This window comes from Petaurus breviceps, unplaced genomic scaffold (genome assembly GCF_028583685.1).
Source record: "Petaurus breviceps papuanus isolate PSGF00001 unplaced genomic scaffold, PetGlider_PUasm1.0 81, whole genome shotgun sequence".
In the NCBI taxonomy this organism is placed as follows: domain Eukaryota; kingdom Metazoa; phylum Chordata; class Mammalia; order Diprotodontia; family Petauridae; genus Petaurus; species Petaurus breviceps.
This window is the reverse complement of record NW_027186546.1, coordinates 3,769,586-3,792,283: the sequence shown is the minus strand read 5'-3', so window position 1 is coordinate 3,792,283 and position 22,698 is coordinate 3,769,586. Positions and strand designations below refer to the sequence as shown.

The window sequence follows — 22,698 nt, the reverse complement described above, 5'->3', positions numbered from 1 at the left end:
TTCTACCACCTAGCATTGTGGTCTGTCATGTACCAGGCATTTAATGCATGTTCAATCTTATACTGTCTCTACAAATCTTCAGTATGAAAGCATCAATAGACATGAAGGAAAAACAGAGAACTCAGGTAAGTGGCAGAATAGCTACTTAGCTCCTTGAATTTGATGGGAATAGTAGTGACTTCTTTCTGTGCCAGTTTTTATTGGCAAGATTTTGCTTAACACTGTACTTAGACATAGTAGGTGGCTATTTGGGGAGCGGAGCCTGGAATGGTGTGCTTGTGGAGTCAGGAAGGTCTGAGTTTCAGATCCAGCCTCATCTCACCTAGGCAAGACACTTAACCCTGTTTGTCTCTCTTCCTCATCTGTGAAATAAGCTGGAAAAGGAAATGGCAAACCCATTCCAGTATCTTTGACAAGAAAACCCCAAATAAGGTCATGAAGAATAGACCATGATTGAAATGACTGAAAAACAACATGTTTAGATATAATTGTTCTCTCTTTAAGACAAAGGCAACTTTAAATACATAAGGAAACATGAAACCTAGAAAAGGCAGTCTTTTGATATCAGGGGCTCTTTTTAATAATCTTCACTGGTAATAGATTTTCAATTGTCTTTAAATTTCAGTTATTTGAAGGAATGAAGGCATACCGAGGAGTAGATAAAAAAATCCGTCTGTTTCGACCAGACCTCAACATGGACAGGATGCTTCGATCTGCGGCAAGGATAACTTTACCTGTACGTAAGTCAACCAGTTTATTTATGTTCCTTTTTATTTAGAGAGTTGCTAGTACACTATTTGAAATAAATTTCCATGAATTTGGATGAAATGAGTCATACTAGGGAAATAACAAAATGAATTGTGTTTCTGGTCTGGGTGTTATTTCTTGCCTGCTTTCTTCTCAAGAACTGACAGCTAAAAACCTTCAGGAGGTAAATTTATTCCATTTGGTAATTGCATTATAAGAGACAGTGTAGTTTAGTGGATATGTAAATTAGCCTTACAGGGAGGAAAACATGGGTTCAAGTTATGATTTTCTGTGACTCTAAGCAAGTCTAAGTTACTTAGTCTCTTAATGCCTTGGGCAACTTTCTTTATATTTTTGTAATAGTCAAAATTCCTATTTTTCTTAACTGTAAAACAATTGGTGAGAGTTTTTATGTTTCCTATAGGTTTTGAAAGATAGTTAAAAAAACAGCAGAAATAAAACAAAACTAATAAAGTCCTACACAGCCTAAAGTATTACATGGACATGCCAGAAGGATATGTCAGGTAGACATTGATTTTCATCTAGAATGATAATGAATAGAAGGGAATTAGGAGGAATAAAAGGATGCTCAATATATGTGTCCTCTGGGTTCCTTAAGATACCTTGGAATCTAGACAGCTTGCTAATAAGACCTGAAGTTTCAGAGAAGATAGTTACTTGCGCTGGGGTGGGTTTCTTCTTTTGGTAGTTCCCTACACCAGTGAAATCACAGATATCTTATCCTTTTTTCTCAGTGATTAGCATATGTGTGGATTCATGAGAGTGAGTGAGGAGAGTCAGACCGCAAGTCAAAAAGTGAATGTTCACTTCCCATCTCAACCACTTGATAGATATAGCTGATCTTGGATTAATATTTAGCCTTATATATACACATAATTTTAAAAATACATAAATAAAGGCATTTAAAAGTAAAAAAAATATGGGGAGGCTAGGTGGAGTCAGGAGGACCTGAGTTCAAATTTGGCCTCAGACACTTGACTTACTAGATGTGTGACTTTGGGCAAGTCACTTAACCCCAATTGCCCTCCAAAAAAGCAAAAAAAATTAAAATAAATAAAATAAAGATGACCTCTAAGCTTCCTTCAAACTCTAACATACTATATCCATACATAAGAAATTTAAATCTAAAAGTCCTTATAATATGTTTATAGTATTGAAAAGAAAAAAATGATGCTCAGGAAATGTAACTGCTTTTTCAGTATATTGATTGCTGTTCACATTAATAAACATGTTAAAAGTTTAAATTATTTTAAAACTTTTTTTCAAAGCCATGTAGACAGAAACATTTAAAAATGGAACCTGGACTATTCTTTACTGGCAAGCTGAATTCGTTAGAAAATATATTGAACATATCTAAGGTAGTAGTCTTCCTTAATGAATTTCCACTTCTCATTGAGAAATGAGAAGATCCCTTTCCTACCAGCTACCTATAATTTAAAATTCCTTAGATTTATCAATAAGTTCTATCCATAACCCTGATTTACTTAGCTCAGTATACTTCCTGAGAAACCCAAAGTGTAGATGGACCAAAGAAGAAAATTTCATTTAGCAGCTTCTAATCTTTGCCTTCAGGAGCTCTGGGCAGTATCCTGGAATTGGATAGTAAACTTATATGGGACTCTGGACACCATACACTACGTTATGCATATTCTTTTTATGCTTATTCTGTGTACATTGGTATATAACTTATTGCCTGTTAAAATATAAGCTCCATGAGAGTAGAGATTACTTCACTTTCTGTTTCAAATTCCTTGCATTGTATCATAATGCCTGGCATATAGGAGAAGTCTAATAAAGAGTGTTTCTTGGTTAATTGGTTGGTATCTTTGTAAAAGTATGTTTTTATGTGTCAGGTAATTATTCTACTCATTTTTAGTTCAGTAGCCAGTTATTAAGTGCCCACTGTGACCCTGTGCTTTTAACCTCAGCACTCCAGGCTACTCTCTGAACTCTAAATAATGCAGAGTAGTTGCCAGTATGAATGGGTGAAGGGATTTTCAAGGCGGAGAATTACATTAGTAAAATCAGCAAAAAAAAAAAAAAGTGCCAGGCCCTTTGTACAGCAAAGACAAAAATGAAGTGGTTCCTGCCCTCCAGGTATTTACATTCTACTGGAAGGAAATATGTACACAGAGAAATAAGTCTACAGTAATAGGAAAAGGGGAAGGGAGGAGAATACATCTTAAAAGAAGAGACTGTAAAATAGTTTCAGATCCATGGAAAGGATATTTTTTGTTGGCTTATTTGGGAAAATAGTTTTAAGATTTGTGGAAAATATGTTATAGCAGCAAAAAATTATGATGATTTTTCTGGTAGAAGCCAGGATACAAGTGTTGTGCTGAGAACTTGAGGTGTGCCAGCAATGAGAGAGAACAGAGGGTTGACCCCTAAATTGCTAACGTTCTTGCTGGTTTGTGTGGGGGGAAACTTGCATCTTCCAACAGAACAGGGTAAGAGGAGGATTACAAATTACTGTAGAAAAGAAAATCTTCTTATTCTTAAGTCGTTGAATCAGAGTTGATATATTACAAAGCAAAATTTTTTAAATCAAGATATTAATAATCTTTTAGTATACCCTAAAGCCCCAAATTGAACTAGTATAACAATGTTAAAGCAAATGCATTTGTTCATTAACTTGTAACCAACAAAATACTTTTGTTTAAACTAAACACTTGAATTGATTAATTTCATTTTTCTGATGCGATGAATTTTCTAATTAGTAAATATTTTTTGCAGCTTTCAGGAAGGCACAAGGGCATACTCAGGTCAATAAATGACTATTCCTTAAATCGATTATCAATAGTCTCCTACTAAATGAATTCTATTTTTTATTTCACAGTTCTGAGTTGCAGCTAAAATTCAGGCTATAATTAGGACAGATTATAAGGAGTAAAATCATGATATGTTCTTCTGATTTGGGACTTAAAGGGTTAGGACTCATGAAAGTGAAGGATATAAGTTTGCCGATTTTTTTTCCTGGGAGAAATTCTCTCAAGTCTTATGTCTTGTGGTAGTACTAGTCAAATCCTAACGTCTTATGATGGTACTAGTTTTGTTTCTCCTTATGTTACATTTTCCCTCTAAAATCTGCCTGTAGAGTCTGGCATTCCAAGCTGCAGGCAGAGAGCTATATATCAAGTCTCTGCCTCAGTTCCTTAATTCTTTAAGGTCACATGGTCATTATAACATACAAGCTTGGAGCATATATAATTACCCAACTGTGCAGGAATTCTGTTTGACTTCTCTTTAGCATGTACTTGTTCTTGCTTTGTCATTCATTTTCAATGTCTTAAATCTTTATTTTGTGGAATGTCCATGTTTCTTAGGCTTATTCACCTCGCAGAGATAATTACAGTCTCTTAAAGCATGATTTAAAAGCTTACAGCCCTTCCACAGAAGTGAAATCATGCTTCCACAAGGTAGCTGTCATCTGGGAACCTGGAGGGTGATAGCATATATCTGAGCTGACTTGGGGGTTCTATTCCAGGCCAGGGTGATTGCACTAAACATTACTATGGGCAGTTGGAAAGAGGCAGTTTTTCCTGGGTTTTAAGGCCCAAAGTACAGAGCATGAAAATATTGTTTATGGTTTAGGGCTTTTGCATTTCTGTCTTCTTTCATTAAGGAACTAGTGTGGGCTAAGGCAGGAGTTCTTAATGTAAAGCCATAACCTTTTTTTTTTTAAGTATTTTGATAATCTCATATCAATATAATTGGTGTACTTTGTGATTTTATTTTATGCCTTTAAAAACATTATTCTGAGGAGGGATTCATAGGTTTCACCAGATACCCAAGAGGTTCATGACATGCAAAAAAGTGAATAACTCCTGGGAAGGTCATGGATTAGAAGTCTGAAGTCTCTGAGCATGATTCCCAGGCCTTTCACGTACCAGCCTCTTTGAGCCTCTGTTCCAGAGTTTATAAAATGGGGAAATAATAATAAATTTTTTATTACCTATTTTGCAGAGTTGTTTAAAAAAAAGGTTTTTTTAAAGTGCTATATATGTCTATGGTATTATTATTATTTTATATAATTTCTTGGAGTCAGGAATATGGATCCTACAGTTTAGATAATTTCTTCCCAAACCTAGTAGTACTAACCACTCCTCCCAGTTATTCCATGTTTATTTTTTATATATATTTTATTATGTGTATACAGACTGTTTCTCCTAGTTGAATGTAAGCTCCTTATTGGCAGGTACTGGTTTTGTTGTTGTTTTGTCTTTCATACTCACTAGTATTTAGTTCAATGTCTAGTACATACAAAGGCTTAATAATGCCTTTCTGAATTGAAAGCCTGTGAGAAAATTCTGATCCTTTTTTTCCTGTCACCTTATTGTGTTTCCCATCCTTTTAGGAGTTTGACAAGAAAGAACTTTTAAAGTGCATACAAGAACTCGTGAGATTGGAACAGGAATGGGTCCCATACTCAACATCAGCCAGCCTCTATGTTCGCCCTACTCTTATTGGAACTGAGGTACGCTATGAGTGCTTGGGGCATATTTGTATGCATATGTAAATTTTATCCCCCCACCCCAATCAAACTTTTGTCTTTTGTTCCAGTTCATAATTTGAAATATATAACCACCTTAGTATCCCGTCAATAGATATTTGTTTTTATATTTATATAGCAATAGATATGAAATTATTTCTCCTATGTGAATGTACCTTTGTGGTCTCTGCTGTTCAGAGATTATCATTCTTTTTCGCAAGGGAACTGTGAGTTTAGACTGCAAGACCTACTGGTACCAACTTCTTTGTCTGGAATCCCTGTAGTAGAACACATCAACTAAAGGAACCTGAAAGAACTGGGGCCCTGCAGGTCAGGGAGTAAGTTCTATAGAGTTTGGAAATGTGTTGCTACTCGCTCTTTCCCCAGGGAAGTAGCTGGCCTCAGCAGCTGGGTAAAACCGAGAGTTGGTAAAGATGGCTTTAAAGGTTGCTTTCAGTTTTAGATCTGATTACTGCATCATTCACACTTGAGGCAGTTTAAAGACTTAGAACTTGACCAATTCTAGAAGTTTGTTGGAACTATTTACTAAATTTATAGAATAATGCAATAGCTATTTACACATCTTTGTGATAAAAGTAATACATCTCCCTTCCCTGTCCCACAGTGTAACAACCCTGCATTTGCTTGCTAGAAGCTCTGTCTTTCTTCTCATGCTGGGAGAAGTGGTGAGACGCTGAAAATTAGCCATGTGATTATGATTCATTTCATGCTCTTGTGTTTATAGTATAATTTAGGAATCTCAGAAAATCAGATTTTACTTGTTGATGGTTTTATCATTTTCACTCAATATTAAAACAAAAGATGGGAAGCTGTGGGAAAGGAAAAAGGTGTACGTGAGTATCAGTCCACAGTTGTTTGCCCCAAACTTTTCTGGTATCACTCTAGTTCTCTCCAGACTCCCATGTCAAATAAAATATGATTAAAGCTTGTCAGGGACATTGAAAATTAATGACCTACTGTTAGTGCAGAATTTTTATCTTACTTTTCAAAAGTCACACAAGTCAGGTAGGATTGAAGGAAATTTAATTGTGTAAGTGCCAGTAAGAAGGCAAGGGAGAAGAAAACTTTTTAATAAAAATGGAAAATGGACTCGTGGCAGTAGCACCCCATTGCTACTATTTGTGTTGAAGTACAAGATTGGACAGACCCTTACTGACTTGATTTAAACATGGTGACAACAAAGTTACTCGTTTTCTGGCTAACACATCTTCCTAATCTTCTATATGCTGCCCCAACGAAATCTGTCCTTTTTTATCTGTCTCTCAAAGAAGAAACTCTTTGATTCTTCCCCTTTTCTTCAGTTAAGTGTCCCAGTGCTTAATAGGTGTGTGACCATGGCACATATTTGACATCTATCGGTCTTTTTATTTTCTTAATCTGTGAAGTGGTGATAACAATACTTGCATGATATAATTCACAAGACTATTGAAAGCAAAGTGTTTCATAAACATCTCTTTTTGTCTTTTAAAAAAGAAAGCTCTATAGAATTGTGTAACAAATGCATATATCCCAATGCTTCACTAAAATTGCTACTTTTCCTCATGAATCTGTCTTTTCCTTTTTGTCAGTCACAACCTTTTCGGTGTATTTTTGTCTCCATATTGAGTATATACTATTTAATTATCAGTGCTACTATAATTATAATGTAGCAGCAATCATAATCAAGTAGTCAATAAGCATTTATTAAGTACCTACTGTTTGTCAGGCATAATAATAATAGCTCACGTGTATATACTAATGTAAAATTTGCCAAGTGCTTTACACATATTATCTCACTTGATGTGCCTCTGTGAGTTAGGTGTTATTATTCACATTTTATAGGCCAAAACTCAGGTTCAGAGATGTTAAGTTTGCCCAGGATCACCTTGCTGGTAGCTGTGTGTGGTAAGATTTTATTAGGTTTTCTTTACTCCAAATCTGGTACTATATCCATTATGCCTTCTGTTTAAACATCTAACTTGCCTTTTTCTCTGAATCTTAGAGTTGGAAGGGACCCTGAATACCATGCAATACTATAATATATATACTATATACTATAAATATATAAATATAAGTACTATAGCATGCATTTTATCTACAGAGTCCCTGATAAGTTATAACCTAACCTCCACTAGACAGTCTCTAGAGATGACAAACTTACTACCTGATGAGACATCCAATCCTTTCCCACTTCTTGTCAACTTTGTTAGGAAATTCTCCCTCTATTAAGGTAAAATCTTTCTTTCAGAAACTTTCATTTGTTAGCCTTAGTAGAATTAGCCAGTGTTAAGCTGAACAAAACTTATATGAATGCTTTATTAAAACTTGAAACTGCTCTAAGACTTTTGAGACACATTACATAATCTTTTCATGTGACAACTTTTCAGATATCTGAAGTCCCCATCACCTATGAGTTCCCTTCAAGTTTAAAGACATTAAATAAACCTAGTTCTCTTAATTGTCATATGGCATGGTTCCAAGATTCTTCACTGTCGTGAGCCATTTTCCTCTGGATGTACTTCCATTTCTAAAATATTATTTGTTGAGTTTCAACACATACACACACAACCCACACACACACCCTTCCTCATTCTTTTTAATTTAAACTCCATTCTAGCCATGCCTGTACTTGAATTGCCTGTACTTGAGAATTTGATTTTTTTAAATCTAATTGCCAAACTTTACATTTAACTGTATTAGATATCTTTATTTTGGTTTTTACCCAATGTTTATCCCATTCAGGAAGAACATTAATATCCCCTGTAATTACTATATTACTTTCTTTTTTTCTTATCCTATCTTAATACTCAATTTCCTCAGCTTTTATGTCTCCCATGTAGTCTTCCAATCTTATTATTATCTTTTATTTAATTTAACATTTCTCCAATATTTATATTTTTGTGTTCCAGATCTGTTATTTTCTTTTCATACCATCTATTGATTTGGAGATTTTTTTTCTCAGTTGCATATCCTAAATTCTCTTTTGCTTTGTTTGATTTTTTGGTTTCTTCTTTGATATCTCTCCTAATCTCCAACCTTATTTCTTTTTTTGAACTATTCTGGGGCTTCTTGTAGTTGTCCCATGGTTATTCATGGGAGTTAGAGGAATTTTTCTGAGAAGTTTCTCCCAAGATTTTTTTCAAAACTACTTGTTTTCCTCAACAGTGCTTAGTCAGTGTATTGGTTCTTTTTCTCTTTTGTTATCTCATTTCTGTTATCATTCTCTAGTGAATTTTCTTTGAAAACTTTTTTTTAATTAAGCCTCCTTTTTGTAATCCCCTTTCTGTTTATAAGAGATAGGGTCAACAGAGAACTTCTTTTCTTCCTCTTCTTTCCTTCTCTTTTGCATTTGGCCTTCACTTTTGTAGAAAGCCTGTAACTTGTAGAAGAATTAATCCAGTTCTGATTTATTATCATGTAACTCAGCTATTTGTCACTGGGCAGTTGGGTCTTTTTGCTTGTAGGCTGTTAACTGAAGCTTAGTCATGTTAATTGCAGTGAGGGTGAGCAATCTCACTTCTGGGGTACAAGGCATGACTGGACCTAAATCTAGTATAGTATAAGTTGGGGTCTTCACCTCAGGAGTTCATGGTAAGAGCTTTCTTGGGGCTGTGTGAGTGACTTCCCTCTTGGTTCTGCCAGGTTTGCCTTATGCACTTATACAGTTCCATGTTATCTCAAGTGGAAAATACTAACTCCTTTGTTGGGCATTTGAAGCCCCCGCACAATCAAATGTCAGTCCACCTTTCTAGGCTTATTACCTATTGCTTCCCATTCATGCACTTTAAAGTCTTTATTTGGCACTCTGTATGTCCCAAAGTGAGAAGGAGAAAAAATTTCTCTTAAAATTCCTGATGTGTTTGGATCCTTAAAGCAATCTATAGAGGTAAAAAAAAAAATGGTGCTTTACCTAAATAGTTTTAAAAGAAATGAAAACAGACTGATGCTGACCCGTATCACTTTCCAACAGTTGTTACCATCCAAATTTAGGCTTATACTTACTTAATTTTGATAGAGATCTGACCATGTCATTATAGTTGTTTTATTTTTAGAGCTCAAGCAGAAAAGTATTTATTGTTGTAGTAAATCAGCAAATAGTCAGGGATATCAGTCTAATCTGGTTGAGAGGTAACCAAAGGATTATATATGGAGTCCAAACAAGGAAGCTTCTTGTAGATGGGAAACATGGTGCTCTTGGTCCTCAACACTCTCCATAATGATGGAAGATCACAGCACCCTGGTTTTTCATAAAAGCATTGCAGAAGTCACATTTATTGCCATAAACATTTCCATCAGAACCACAGTGGGAAATCATATTCCAAGGTATATATTTACTGTTCTTCTTTTGGGCATTGAATCCATTCTCCATCATGCAGCTTTCTGATACTCAATCCTTTTTCCAAGTTAAAGTCACAGAGTAAGCATTCATTGCCATAATTTTTTTTTTGATTGGTAGCACAGATTGTATCTAAGTTCCTTGGGCATGCTATACTTCCTTTGCCCTTCCTTTGGAAGTGTCCACTGAAGTTAACCTCTGTTCCTTTTACTTGATTATCAGCAACACAGAGAACCCAGTTAGATGTGACCAGGTCCCCAAAGGCCAGAACTGCTGATTTCATTGCAGAGACAGAAGCTGGAGCAAGAGGTGATAGTGACAGTCTTTTGTCATTATAGTATTTTATATGCTGGAATTTATTTAATGTTGTATAACAAGGTAATAGAAACTCAGCAACTCTATAGAATTGAAATAGTTGTTCAGCCTAGAAAAGAACCATAACAATGAAAAGATACTTGCAGTTTGTAGGAACCAGAAGAAGAAAAAGCTTACTTCATCACGTGGGTCCTCCTCTAATTTTTGTCCCATTTAATTCAGGGCTTGGTTGTTCTTAATTCTGCGTAAATATGGACAGTTTCAGGAGAACTCCAGAGTGCTTAATTCGTTTTGTAAATAAGACTGCAGAGTTAAATAACTTGATGCTATCAACACCAGTACTACTTTGAAGAACAGAGAAACATTTGTGACTTGCATAACCTGATTTTTCTCTCTCTGCTTATAAAAAGTCATTTAATAATTTATTTGCTTCCAGAATTACTATAAAAAAAACTATATTACTGGACTTGAAGTCAGGAGATCTGCATACAAATCCTGTTTTAGATACTTGCTAAATGACTATGGCTAAAGTACTTTACCTCTCAGGGCCTCAGTTCCTCTATTCACTTCTAGGTAGTACAGTAGATCAAATGCTGGTCCTTGAATCAGGAAGGCAGGAGTTCAAATCCAGATTCAGACACTTACTAGCTGTGTGACCCTGGGCAAGTCACTTTACCTCTGTCTGCTTCAGTTTTCTCTACTGTGAAATGGAGTTATAACAGCACCTGCCTTGAAGGGTTTTTGTGAGGGTCAAATGAAGTAGTGATTGAAATGCACTTAGCACAATGCCTGGTACATAGTAAGCACCATGTAAGTGTTATTATTTATGAAATAAGGATAATAATACTCGTATTCCCTGCTTCACTTATAAGCCTTACAATACTATATTATTATTATTAAGAGTATTATTGTTGTCGCTGCTCCTTCTGCTGTTGCTTGGTTGTCAGTGTGTAGACTTCTTCCCACAGATACTCCTTTCCATGCTCTCCCTACTACCATCTAGTGGACATCATTTTTGTTTAGATCATGGATTTAAGGTATGCAAGCATCTAGTAAACTAAATAAGAAAATTTAATGTACATATAGAAGAGAATAATTACCAGGAATGAAGTTTACTTTAAAAAATGTTCCTGAGTGCTAATAATTGCTATTTATTTTTTCAGATATTCTATTACATATTATCATTACATGTCATTATCTATTACATAGATATTATGTTACATACAACAATGTAGAGAAAAGCAGCCACATCTGTTTATATCTAATGTCAACAGAACACTTCAACAAAATTTGATATCATTTTCACGTAATCAGGCATTAAATCAGTTATTCGTATCACAGTTTGTAAATTGAGTGTTACAAATTCTCTGTGAGGTTAGGATTCAATCAAAGGGCCATACTTGAGAACCTAGAGGGCCACATGTGGCCTGGAGACTGCAGGGTCCCCACCCCCAGTAAGGACTCTTCTAGTTAAAACTGCCCCCCATACAGAACAAGATAAGGTCCAAAGAAAATAGTAATGGCCAGCATTTATAAAGCTCTTTAAACTTTGCAAAGCATTTGACAAATATTATCTCCTTTTATCCTCACAACAATCCTGAGAACTCAATGCTGTTAGAAGCCTCATTTTACAGATTAGGAAACTGAGGCAGACAATGGTTGGGTGACTTGTCCAGGGTCACACAAATAGTAAATGTCTGAGGTCAGATTTGAAATCGGATCTTCCTGACTCCAGGTACAGTGCTGTATCTACTGTGCCATCTAGCTACACAACCAGAGAGGTTAAGTCACTTGCTCATGGTCATGCAGAAATTAAGTGGTGAAGCTCGGATTTGAACCCAGATGCAAATAATCCACAGGGAATTTAGGAAATAAATATAAAGTCCTTCTTTAATTCCTCATAGCCCAGAATCTCTAAGTTCTCTCTCTATCTTAATTGAGCATGAAAATTCCCCTTTGAGTAAAATAAAAACTGATTCTAGTTTAACTGACAGCTTAATGAAAGCCCATTGAGTTTATGCTTAATGTAACTTGCGATTTTTGTTAAAATTGGGAATAAAATTGAAGACAAATAACTTCTTGGAGTTGGCCATCTATTTTCACTGTGGCCAGATGTGCCCCATTTACAAAATGTCTTAAAGTTGTTTCATTATTTTATGACATTAGATTAGGACCATACTGAAGTTACTTTTCCATTTCTTCTAAATTATCATTTGTCCTTTAGAATGATGATGTCTAGGTTCATCTAAAATATTTACATGCAAACAACTTTATACAACCAACTCTTTATTTTCGATGATAATGGGGACCAAAAAGAAAACATGGGCAATTGAAATGCACAGAAAGTCCGCAATCTTTTTTTTTTTTTTTTGGGGGGGGGGGGACGGGTCACTTTTACTTAGCATTTCAATTAGAAGCAAAATAGACTTTTTTGTTTGGTCTCATCTGTTTTTACTTTACCTGCCTGCTTTTTAGTATAGCTCTTTATGGCATGAAACAGGTCTAGTATAGACCAGGCATAGAAGTCAATCAAGGTTAAATGGAATAAGAGTTTGTTTCACCACTCTACCATGTGGAGTGGGGTGGTTCTCAACTGTGTGCGCATACGTGTGTGTGTGTGTGTTTGTATTTTTCATCCATTTGTTTTTTCATCCAAGTTCACAGATCCCAATATTTGTCCACAGGTTCATAAAGCCAAGTTAATGAACCTCTACTCTTCAGGATTCTTTCCCACTTTCCAAGTTCTTCTGTTGTATAGTGCCTAAGGATCTTTTTTTTTTAAACATAATCTTTATAGAGTAATTTTAAATCCTTCCCCTCCAGTGTGTACCACCCCAATTTCCCTTTTAATTTTGCCTACTTTCCTTCTCCAGGAAGCAGCCTATCCCTAATTACTATTTTTAAAAACTATTTATTTTAGAGATTTTTGCATGTTTTGTGTTATTTTACAGTTGCTTCACAGTAATGATGGAAAATGTCCTTTAATATCTTTTTATGTGGAATAATATACTGATTAATAATGTCACTTGCTTTGAAGACACTTTTGTCTATTTTGTCTAGTACTTAAATTCTAGTGGAATGTACTGACTCTGTGATGTCTGGGAGTCTATGCTAGATGCATGGTAGTGTGGTAAGCATTTATTGCCTCAGTCCCTCAGATCTGCTAGACATCTGCTAGAACCTGTAGCAGCCCTAAGTAGAAGTAAACGGTATATTCAGCTCTTAGTAATTAAAATTTGTCTATATTTTCCCACCTCCAAACTTTAACAGATAGGCTATAAAAAATGCATTTATATGTACTTTTTGAAGATTTCCTTTTACTCACTACCTACTTCTGAATCTTACAAACAGAAAACTTTTATGTCAGTTTAAAATCTTTCTGTCAAATCTTTCTTTGTTCATAAGATTGGCTGTTCTGTGTATAGTCTAATATTCCATAATGATGATAATAATTCTTTTGATGGATGGCCGTTTTCAAAGTACAATTGAAAGTTTTGGTTCTTAATCTTTAAGTGAAGTCCAGCTAAATCCCTGCTTTTTGTATTTTTGCTTTATTGAAGGCTTCCCTTGGAGTAAAGAAGCCAACAAAAGCCCTCCTTTTTGTAATTCTGTGTCCTGTGGGACCTTACTTTTCAAGTGGAACCTTGAAACCAGTATCTCTGTGGGCGAATCCGAAGTACGTGAGATCCTGGAAGGGTGGAACGGGGGACTACAAGATAGGAGGGTAAGAGGAAATTCACATTACCGTATGATATGAAAAAATCCTTCCTGGTTATTTATTTACTGTTATTTGACTCCACTAAGCATGCTCATCCACTTTCTGTAGTTTTCGGCGTTTTAAATTGACTAAGTGATAAATTATGCAAGTTGTTGGTATGGGAGGACAATTGTAAATGAAATACACCAGAACTTTTTTGAATCACTAAAATTAGAGATTGAATTAGCTGCTGCCATATGTCTGTTCTATTTTGCCATAGCAATTAGATGGGTTGAGAGAAGAGACCATCTGGTGTTTGGGGCTGAAGCTCCAAGCTGGCCCTAGTATTTTAGGAGTCATGTCTGGGGAAGGTGCCTGCTGCATTGACATGCTGTCTTCATTGTCACTGAATATAATCATACCTACTGCCAACTGGCTGAAGGATAGCCCTTCTTTGGCTCAGCCAGACTTCACTGAGAATTCAATTCAGCAAGCATTAATTACCTACTGTGTGCCAGACAGGAAAGGCAGCATGCCATAGTAGATAGAGGGCTGGCCTCAGTTAGGGAGACCTGGGTTCAAGTGCTACCACAGACACATACGAGCTATGTGATGCTGAACAAGTTTCTTAATCTCTCAAGGTTCCTGGCCACTCTCCAATACTATGTTGCAGAGCAGTTCTGCATTGTTAGATGGAAATTTCTCACCAGATACAAATTAAATCCTAGTTCTGATTAAAACAAATTACTAGAATTTGTCCTGGGATGCTGGAGATAAAAGGACAAAAAAACAAGTCTCTTCCAAGGGTCTTATATTCCACTGAAGGATATAACATGTGTACAGATAAGTAAATACAAAATAATTTGAAGAGGAAGAGAGAACCATGTAGCTGGCTATCGGAAGATTTGAGAAACGTTAAACAGTTTCAGTGGTGTACTTGGCTTTGAGTTGGAAAATCTATTATTTGGGATCTAGGGTCTTGCCTGAGGCACATGGGAGTTAAATGACTCACCCAGAGTCTCAACTGCTAATAAACAGTAGAGGAGGGATTTGAATCCAGGACTTTCTGACTCCAAGCTCAGCACTCTTTCCGCTGTGCTCCAGCTGCCTCATAGGGGACTTAGCCTAGATGGGATTTATTGATGTTAACATGAAGGATCCAGTGAAGGCATAAACCAGCTTGTGCATAGCCCCCTGGAATCTGGGTAGTCCTAGGACATGCCATAGAGTTTGTAAAATACTAATAATGGTAGCCAGATATTCAGATAGTACTTTAAGGTTTGCAAAGAACTTTATATATATTATAATTTGAGAAGTTGTCAACTACTGAGGGCCTCTTGATCTGGGGTATACACTGTTTTATACTCAGGAGGACAAAGGGAGTGGGAATCCCTTACCAATATACCAATTTAGGGGGTGGCTAGGTGACACAGTGAATAGAGCACTGTCCATGGAGTCAGAAGGACCTGAGTTCAAATCCGGGCTCAGACACCTAACACTAGCTGTGTGATCTTGGGCAAGTCACTTAACCCCAACTGCCCTGCCTTCCCCCCTCCAAAAAGCAAAAAAAAAAAAAAGTATCAATTTAGGTTACATAGACTCCAGGTACTTTTGAGTGTCTATCAGAAGTGCTTATAAATTACATAAGAATGCACAAAAAGGTTGGTAAAATTCCCTTAGATTTCTTTGATTGAATTCAGAAATTCTTTAGTCCTTTTAGATGTTTTTGTGTCCATGTCTTTTCCACTCTTCATTTTCAAGAGAAAGGGTCTAGTCTTACCAGACTATTTTTATTGTTAATCCTGTAAATATAAACGCATATCACACAACCAGACCTGGTAAGGAAATAGAATGACATAGTTTCTTAATGAAGCTGTCAGATTCCTGGCATCCTAGAACAATGGAGAGACAAGTGGGCATTTCTGGATGAGAGAATGAGATGTTCAAAAGTTCTATTACCTGTGACAAAGAATGGTTTTGGAAACCTAGCAGCCCTGATGTCATTTCATCCACATCATCCACATCTCTCTGCTGTTGTTTCCTCTCACTGTTAAACAGAAGGAAAGTCTAGATGGTGGTTACAAGACTAATTTTGGAGAGTCTTTTTCCCTCACTAGTGTATATACATCTCCATTCAGCCAAATTGAAAGAAGTATTAGTGGACTGCCCTGATTGATGCCTTTTCTGTAGGATGGAGAGCCAGAGTGCTTAAAGCAATAGTGAGTGGAAGCAACTGCTCTAAGTCTCTAGTGAACTCTTTAAAATAACTTTACTGTGGCACACATTACAGACAGTACATTCACAATTTTGTTGGATTAATAATGCCAATTTAAAGGAGACATCAACTTTCCTTTTTCCTCTATTTATTCATTCTTTCCTAACCCAAGGATAAACACATAGTAACTATTTCCACATTTACCTTATCCCTCCCTTTAATGTTAACTCTGCAGATTGTCTGGAAAGTATAATAAAATTTTATCTGAGGGTGGTCAGATTATCTAATAGTTAAAACAACAATGGAATACAATACCCCAGGGCAATTAGAAAGGGACTCTAATGAGGCTTGGAAAAGTTCCATGATCAGTATGAAAAGCCAGAATTGTCTTCTTTGTCATTTAAGTTGGGGAGGAAAAAGCAGAACCCACAGCCTCCTCAAGTATGTTACCAGGAATGCAAAAATTAAAAGAAAAAAGAAATTGGGTTAATTAGATTTCTTTTAATGGCAGTTGTATTCATGAGAACTTTTACCTGTATTGTCTTATATCCACATTAAGTTCCTTTCCATCATTAGCAAATGGAACAAGACAAATGTCTCTAGTTGAAGCTAGGCAAAAATCTAAAAGGAAAAAAAAAAAATCAGACTGTGTGAGTACCTTTCTGGGAGGTGATTCCTCCACATCAGAGGCCATTTATAACTCATGTATTATACTTTAATTAAACCTAAAAATGAAAGCCAAAACAATATGTAGATAAATTTGGGAGTGATTATTCATTTAATGGAAAGATTCTTAATAGTACTCATAAATTTCCATTAAATAATAATTTTCCAAAAAAAAATCTAAAATTCGAATTGATTTATATATTCTAAATAAAGTGCTTTATTGACAATATCAAAAAGATCTATGTTTATTTGTAAAAAAGAGTTTGTTTTTCTTTTTCTTTTTATCAAAGAAAAGTAAAGCAGGGGGGACAGAGATCAGACTTTTGTTCATTAAAAATTAATCTGAATTAAGAAACTGGGGAGCAGATCTGCTACTTGAGTAGAAATGTCCCCCTGTCCCTCTTAAACTGACTTCTACAGATATCTGGCCTTATTTAGTAAGCCATTGTACCTTACTGCCAATTTCATCTTGATAAAAAAAAAAGTGGCACTGTTGCTGCCCTCTGAAAGCATTTTAATCTTGTGTAAAGCCCTAAAGTCTTTATGTGCTAATGTTTTTTGATTTGGAGACCATAGAGTCAAGTCCTCTGTGTTACAGGGTCTAGCAGAGCCTGTCAAAGTAGACAGACATCAAGTACAGGACCAGGGATGCTTGGATATATGCTGTCTGAGGACCAGCCTACCTTAGTTCATCAGGTGGACTTCAGGGTGATGAATTGTTCTGCTAGTAAAAGTCAAGAAGGCTTTCCTTGACTAAGGCCTGGAGGGCTTGGAAGTATGATATATGCTTTGCGGGGAGGAAGTGCTCATACCCAAATCACATCTTGCAATATTGAAGTTTTGTGCAATCTGAAATATTGAATCAGATAGATTACCAATCTGAGTGTTTATGGCCTCAGGGAAACTTCATGGCAAACCTAGTCAGTGCCCTACAATATCCAGGGAGACTCTGCCAAGGTTTAGGGCCAGGTACTTAATAGCGTAGCCCTGTTGCTGACAAGAAGAAAGCCATTTTTTTTCCTCTTTGAATCTCTGGCTTCTGAAGTTTAAAACTTGTACTGCCTACCTCACAGAGTGATGGTGATGAAATCTTTTGAAAAGCAGAAAGAATGCAAATGTGAGCCATTCTTTTTTTTTTTATTTAAAATTTTATTTATTTATTTATGTTAAATTTTGAGTTCTATGTTTTCTTTCCCTTCTTCCCACTTCCATGGTAGAGGCCAACATTTGATATAAATATACTTGGAACCACACAATACACACTTCCATGTATCAATTCTTTCTCTACAGGTAAATAGCATTTTTCTTCATGTATCTTTTGTATTTGATTTCAATGTTCATACTACTCCAAATAACTTAGTCATTCACAGCCACTGTTCAAACAGTATTGCTGTTAGGCTATATAATGTTCCCTTGGTTCTGTTCATTCCACTCAGTATTATTTCATGCAAGTCTTTCAATGTCTTTCTGATACCAATCTTATAGTATTCTATCACAATCATATATCACAACTTATTTAGTTATTCCCCAATTGATGGGCATCTCCTCACTTTCTAATTCTTTGCCACCACAAAGAGAGCTGCTATAAATATTTTAGAACATATAGCTTCTTTTCCTTTTTCCATAACCTTGGAATATATAGCTAACAGTAATATTGCTGGGTCAAAGGATATACACAATTTTATAACTCTTTGGACATAATTCTAAATTGCTCTCCAAAATGGTTGTATCAGTTCACAATTTCACCAATAGTGTATTAGTGTCCCAGTTTTCCCATATCTGCTCCATTTATTATTTTCCCCTTCTATCATTTTAGTCAATCTGATAGGTGTGAGATCTTATCTCAGAGGTTGAATTTACATTTCTCTCATCAGTAATGATTGAGAGTATTTTTTCACATGTCCATATATCGCTTTGATTTTTTTTCTTCCAAAAACTGCCTGCTCAGATCCTTTGAAAAATGTGAGCCATTCTTACAAAGAGGATTGTGTTATTGGAATGGATTTTCAGATGCTCACTGCTGCTTTTAAGATTATAGTAGAGGATATATTTTGAGCTAGAGAAGGGATCAGTTTTATTTTTTCTTGCTTTTACTCAGTTTTTTTGGTGGTAGGCTACCTAGTTCCTTCACTTCTTCAGTTCTGCATGGAATTCAGTTGTAATTGCTCTATTCAGGCAGCTTGTCAATTAGCTTTTTGAACTGTTAGATCTCCTTTCTCCCCCAAAGTGACATGTTATTCTCACGAACATAGGAAATGCATGAAAGGGATCAAAAACGTGTTAATGACCCCATGAACAACAAAGAGCATAGTTAACACCCAAGAGGGAACTGGAGCACAATAAAGAGGTGAGCTAAGGTAATTAGCCCACCACGAAATAAATCTATGGGGTCCAGTAATAAATACAATAAAATACCTTTCCATATATATTGAAGAAAGTAAAGACTCTGAGTTTCTTTCGTTGCAGAGGGGGTTTCCTGACATCAAGAGAGCTTTGTCTTTTATATACCCTGTAGAATGCCTCACAACACTCTATAAATGTTAAATAATCTTTTCCTGTGAAGCAGGGATTATGCTGTAAAACATCTTTACAGTGATTTTCAATGTATCAAAGGTTGCATGAGAAATTCTTTCTTTTTTAAACAAGTTAAAATGATACTCACTTTTGTCTATCCATAAAGTCTGATTTCAGGGTTTTTATTTAAAGAAATGCAAACTTCAAAGGAAACAGTCCAATATTGTATTATCTACTAGTGGTATTTATTTAACTTAATTACTGAAAAAGCATAAAGAGAAACAATAAGGTACTTTTTAATATTATACATACACTTTAAAGAAAATCTCATGTAGCTACTCAGTATCTTTCAAACTGAATAAAAGGTGGGTATGTTGTTGAGCTCTTTAGGACCTCTTTTTCTTTTTTTTTTTCATATTTATTCCTCTCTCTGCATATATTAAGGAAAGATGCAACATTCCTTAGTCATAATATAACTTAAGGTAGACTTGATACTCAGAGTAATGACTTTTGTACATCTTGTGCTGAACCATGTCAATGCAGAGCCTTTGAACTTTAAAAAATATATGCTCCAAGGCTCCCCTCCCACGGAGCCGGCATTTATTTCACATTCATTCTGCTTCTGTCACTTACTGGCTGTTTGATTATGGGTAAGTCACTTAGGTTCTCTTAGTTTCAGTTTCTTCATCTGTAAAAATAGGGATATAATAGCACTTATCTCATCCTGTTGTTTCAGGACTCAGATGAAATAATGAAATGTCAAATACTTTGCAAACATTAAGGCTCCATATAAGTGTCAATGGTGATGAGGATGATGCTTTCCTTATGTGTCAGAATTCCTAAACTCTGGCCTGCCCCTGGTTCTAGTTTATTGTAAAATGAATGCCTTGTCAGATAGCCAGCTATTTTAAAGAGTTTGCTAGTATAGGCATCTCATGAAGTTTTGAGAAATTTTATTATCATTTATTTTCATCTCCTTGGCAGTGGGGAAGACAAGGGAGGAAGATTGGAGAAGACCCTCATAGTATTCAGCAGAATATCTGGGTAAAGGTGTTTTAATATGATAACTGAAAAGATAATATGAAAAACATATGGGAAAATTTAAGCTTCAGGAATACAATGAATATGTTTACCATAAATAACAGAAATTATGGATTTTTTAGAGGGTGGATATGTGGAAAGAAAATCATTACCACTAATTGATGTTTTGCTTCTTCAATTAGCAATTATGGTGCCTCCATTTTTGCTCAAAATGAAGCATTGCATCATGGATGTCAGCAAGTTCTTTGGCTCTGTGGAGAAGATCATCAGATAACTGAAGTGGGAACAATGAATCTTTTCCTATACTGGATAAATGAAGATGGAGGTAATAGCATTAAATTCAGCTCTTTTTTCTGTTCTTAGAACATGACTGTGTGAAACTCTCAAGAGTTCAGTAAAGGGCTTAGTTACTGATTAATACTGACAGGTATTATTGTGAATCACTTCTAGAGAAGTTTACTTACACCTGTCAGTATTCACAATAACACCATTTTATGGTTACCATGAAAATTTCCACTTAGCCCCTTCATTCTTCCATGCCATCATTTAGTTGACCAAAAGAAAACTAACTTGATTAATTTTCTAGGAAAGAAAAGATTTTGTTCTTTTAATTTGGTGCCTAAATCAGGACCAGTCAGTACATTACTTGGAATGAACCCAGCCTACTTGAGTTCATGTGAATTTTAAAAATGAGGGGCAGTTTCTCCTACCCATTTAAATTCCTTCATTTGGTAGCAAATATCTCTGCAAATGAGTGATTGTGTGTTAAACCAAGAACTAGGGAAGTTCCACACAGAACCTTGGCAGCTCTATAAGTAGGTGCAAATACTATTCTTCCTGGGGAGTTTTATATCTTTTTCTCATGTTATAGGAAATTTATTGCTTTCCACAAAGCTGTATGGTTATTATTTTGGATCCCAAAGCTAAATGTTCTGAAAATCCTCCATCCCTGCCAAAATAGATAATTTGATTTTTTATCATATTATATATATTATATTTTATATTATATGTATTTATAACATATATTATATATGTGTATATATATATGTCTATACACACACACACACACACACATATATATATATATATATATGTTTATAATCAAAGGATAATATTTAGCTCCCAGCAATCTCCTTGAGGAAGGGACTGTTTTTGTTTTTGTTGTTTTGTATTTGTAGTCGTAGTGCCATGCACACAGAAGCCATTTAATAAATGTTCATTGATTGATTAATGTTCCTATAGTACTCTACCCTGGTCAGATTGCATCTGGAATATTGTGTACAGTTCTGGGTGATATATTGATAAGCTGAAGACTATCCAGAGGAGGGGGATGGTGAAGTGCTTTGAGTCCATGCCAAAAAATGATGGAATTGGGAGGGTTTGGCCTGGAGGAGAGAAGAGAAGACTCAGCATGAACATGATGGCTTCAAGTATTTGAAGGGCTGCCAAGTAGAAGAGGCATAAGGCTTGTTCTACTTGACCCTAGAGGGCAAAATGGATGGGAGTTAGAAAGAGAAAAAAATTGTGTTTGTAACACAAGTAACAATGAAGGTAACAATGAAGGTATCTTATAACAGAGCCTTCATCAACACCTTTAGGATATGTTATAGAGGGAATTTTGGCAACAATCAAGTACAGATTGGATTAGGTAGCTGTTGGGACCCCTTCCAGCTCTGAGATTGTGTGATTAGGATGAGAACCTATTGGATAAAGAGGAGTTTGGGGTTAGGATCACAGGTCATTTAAGTATTAGAAGGATGTTTTCAGTAGGAAGCATGTAAAATAAAGACCCTGGTTCTTGAAAATCAATGAGCAAACCAGCATCACTGGGCAGCCTAAAAGAAATTGTTGAATGTACCACAGAAACTGACTCTTCTTCCAGATGCCCTTTCTTTCTCTTTTGTTTGTTTGAAGATGCACACAGGGCTATGGAATCCTTCAGCAAACATTTGTTGTTAGCTGGAGACAGATTAGTCAGTTGTGAAAAAAAATTACGAGGGAGTGAATTTTCACTTCCTGTGGGAGGGGGAAAATGCAATATTTGGAAGGGTGGGTATGGTTGATGCAAACTTTATGAATCCTTTAAAATTCTGGTGAATTTGATTTTGAACTAACAGTAAATTTCTGTTTCTTTGAATGTGACCCACTGTACTTGAAGGCTGTACTAGAGTAGCCTAAGTTCTTAAGATAGTCCGGATGGAAAACCTTCAAGTATGGGTCCAGTTATGGAAAATCATGCAAAAACCAGTCCAGCCATACTCAGAGAGGCTTATCACCAGATATCTGGTTTTTAAGGTGATGAATATTTTTGGTCACAGCAATTCACAAATCAGTATAGTAGTAAATGGAGGCCCCTGAAGGAAGTATATTGATTTTTTTTCCTTATGAATTCAATAATCATTAATAAGCACAAATTTCAGTATGCTAAGAACACCAAAAAGAATGATTGCTTATGGAACCATTAACCTATTTTATTCTTTAAGTATGTAATAAACTTAACACAATAGTGACAAAACTATACTGTTTATGTCCTCTTGTGATTCTTCTTTTATTTTTCCTGAGTGTCTTCTTAATGCTTATTTTTTTATTGCTGCTTCATTCTGCTTCCCTTCCTTCCTTCCTTCCTTCCTTCCTTCCTTCCTTCCTTCCTTCCT

The 22,698-nt window shown here is 35.7% G+C and overlaps 1 protein-coding gene across 4 annotated transcripts in view; it reads left to right on the top strand.

Moving 5' to 3' along the window:
- Positions 1 to 22,698, top strand: part of LOC138176110 (branched-chain-amino-acid aminotransferase, cytosolic-like) — a 261,292-nt gene that overhangs the window by 199,576 nt on the left and 39,018 nt on the right. For 3 of the 4 annotated variants that reach the window (XM_069106853.1, XM_069106855.1, XM_069106857.1), the window contains 5 exons: positions 626 to 736; positions 5,126 to 5,245; positions 13,472 to 13,635; positions 19,988 to 20,047; positions 20,227 to 20,369. In XM_069106853.1, the coding sequence (XP_068962954.1) occupies positions 626 to 736; positions 5,126 to 5,245; positions 13,472 to 13,635; positions 19,988 to 20,047; positions 20,227 to 20,369 (598 nt within the window). The remainder of the gene's footprint in view (positions 1 to 625; positions 737 to 5,125; positions 5,246 to 13,471; positions 13,636 to 19,987; positions 20,048 to 20,226; positions 20,370 to 22,698) is intronic. The other variant, XM_069106856.1, reaches the window with a different exon arrangement.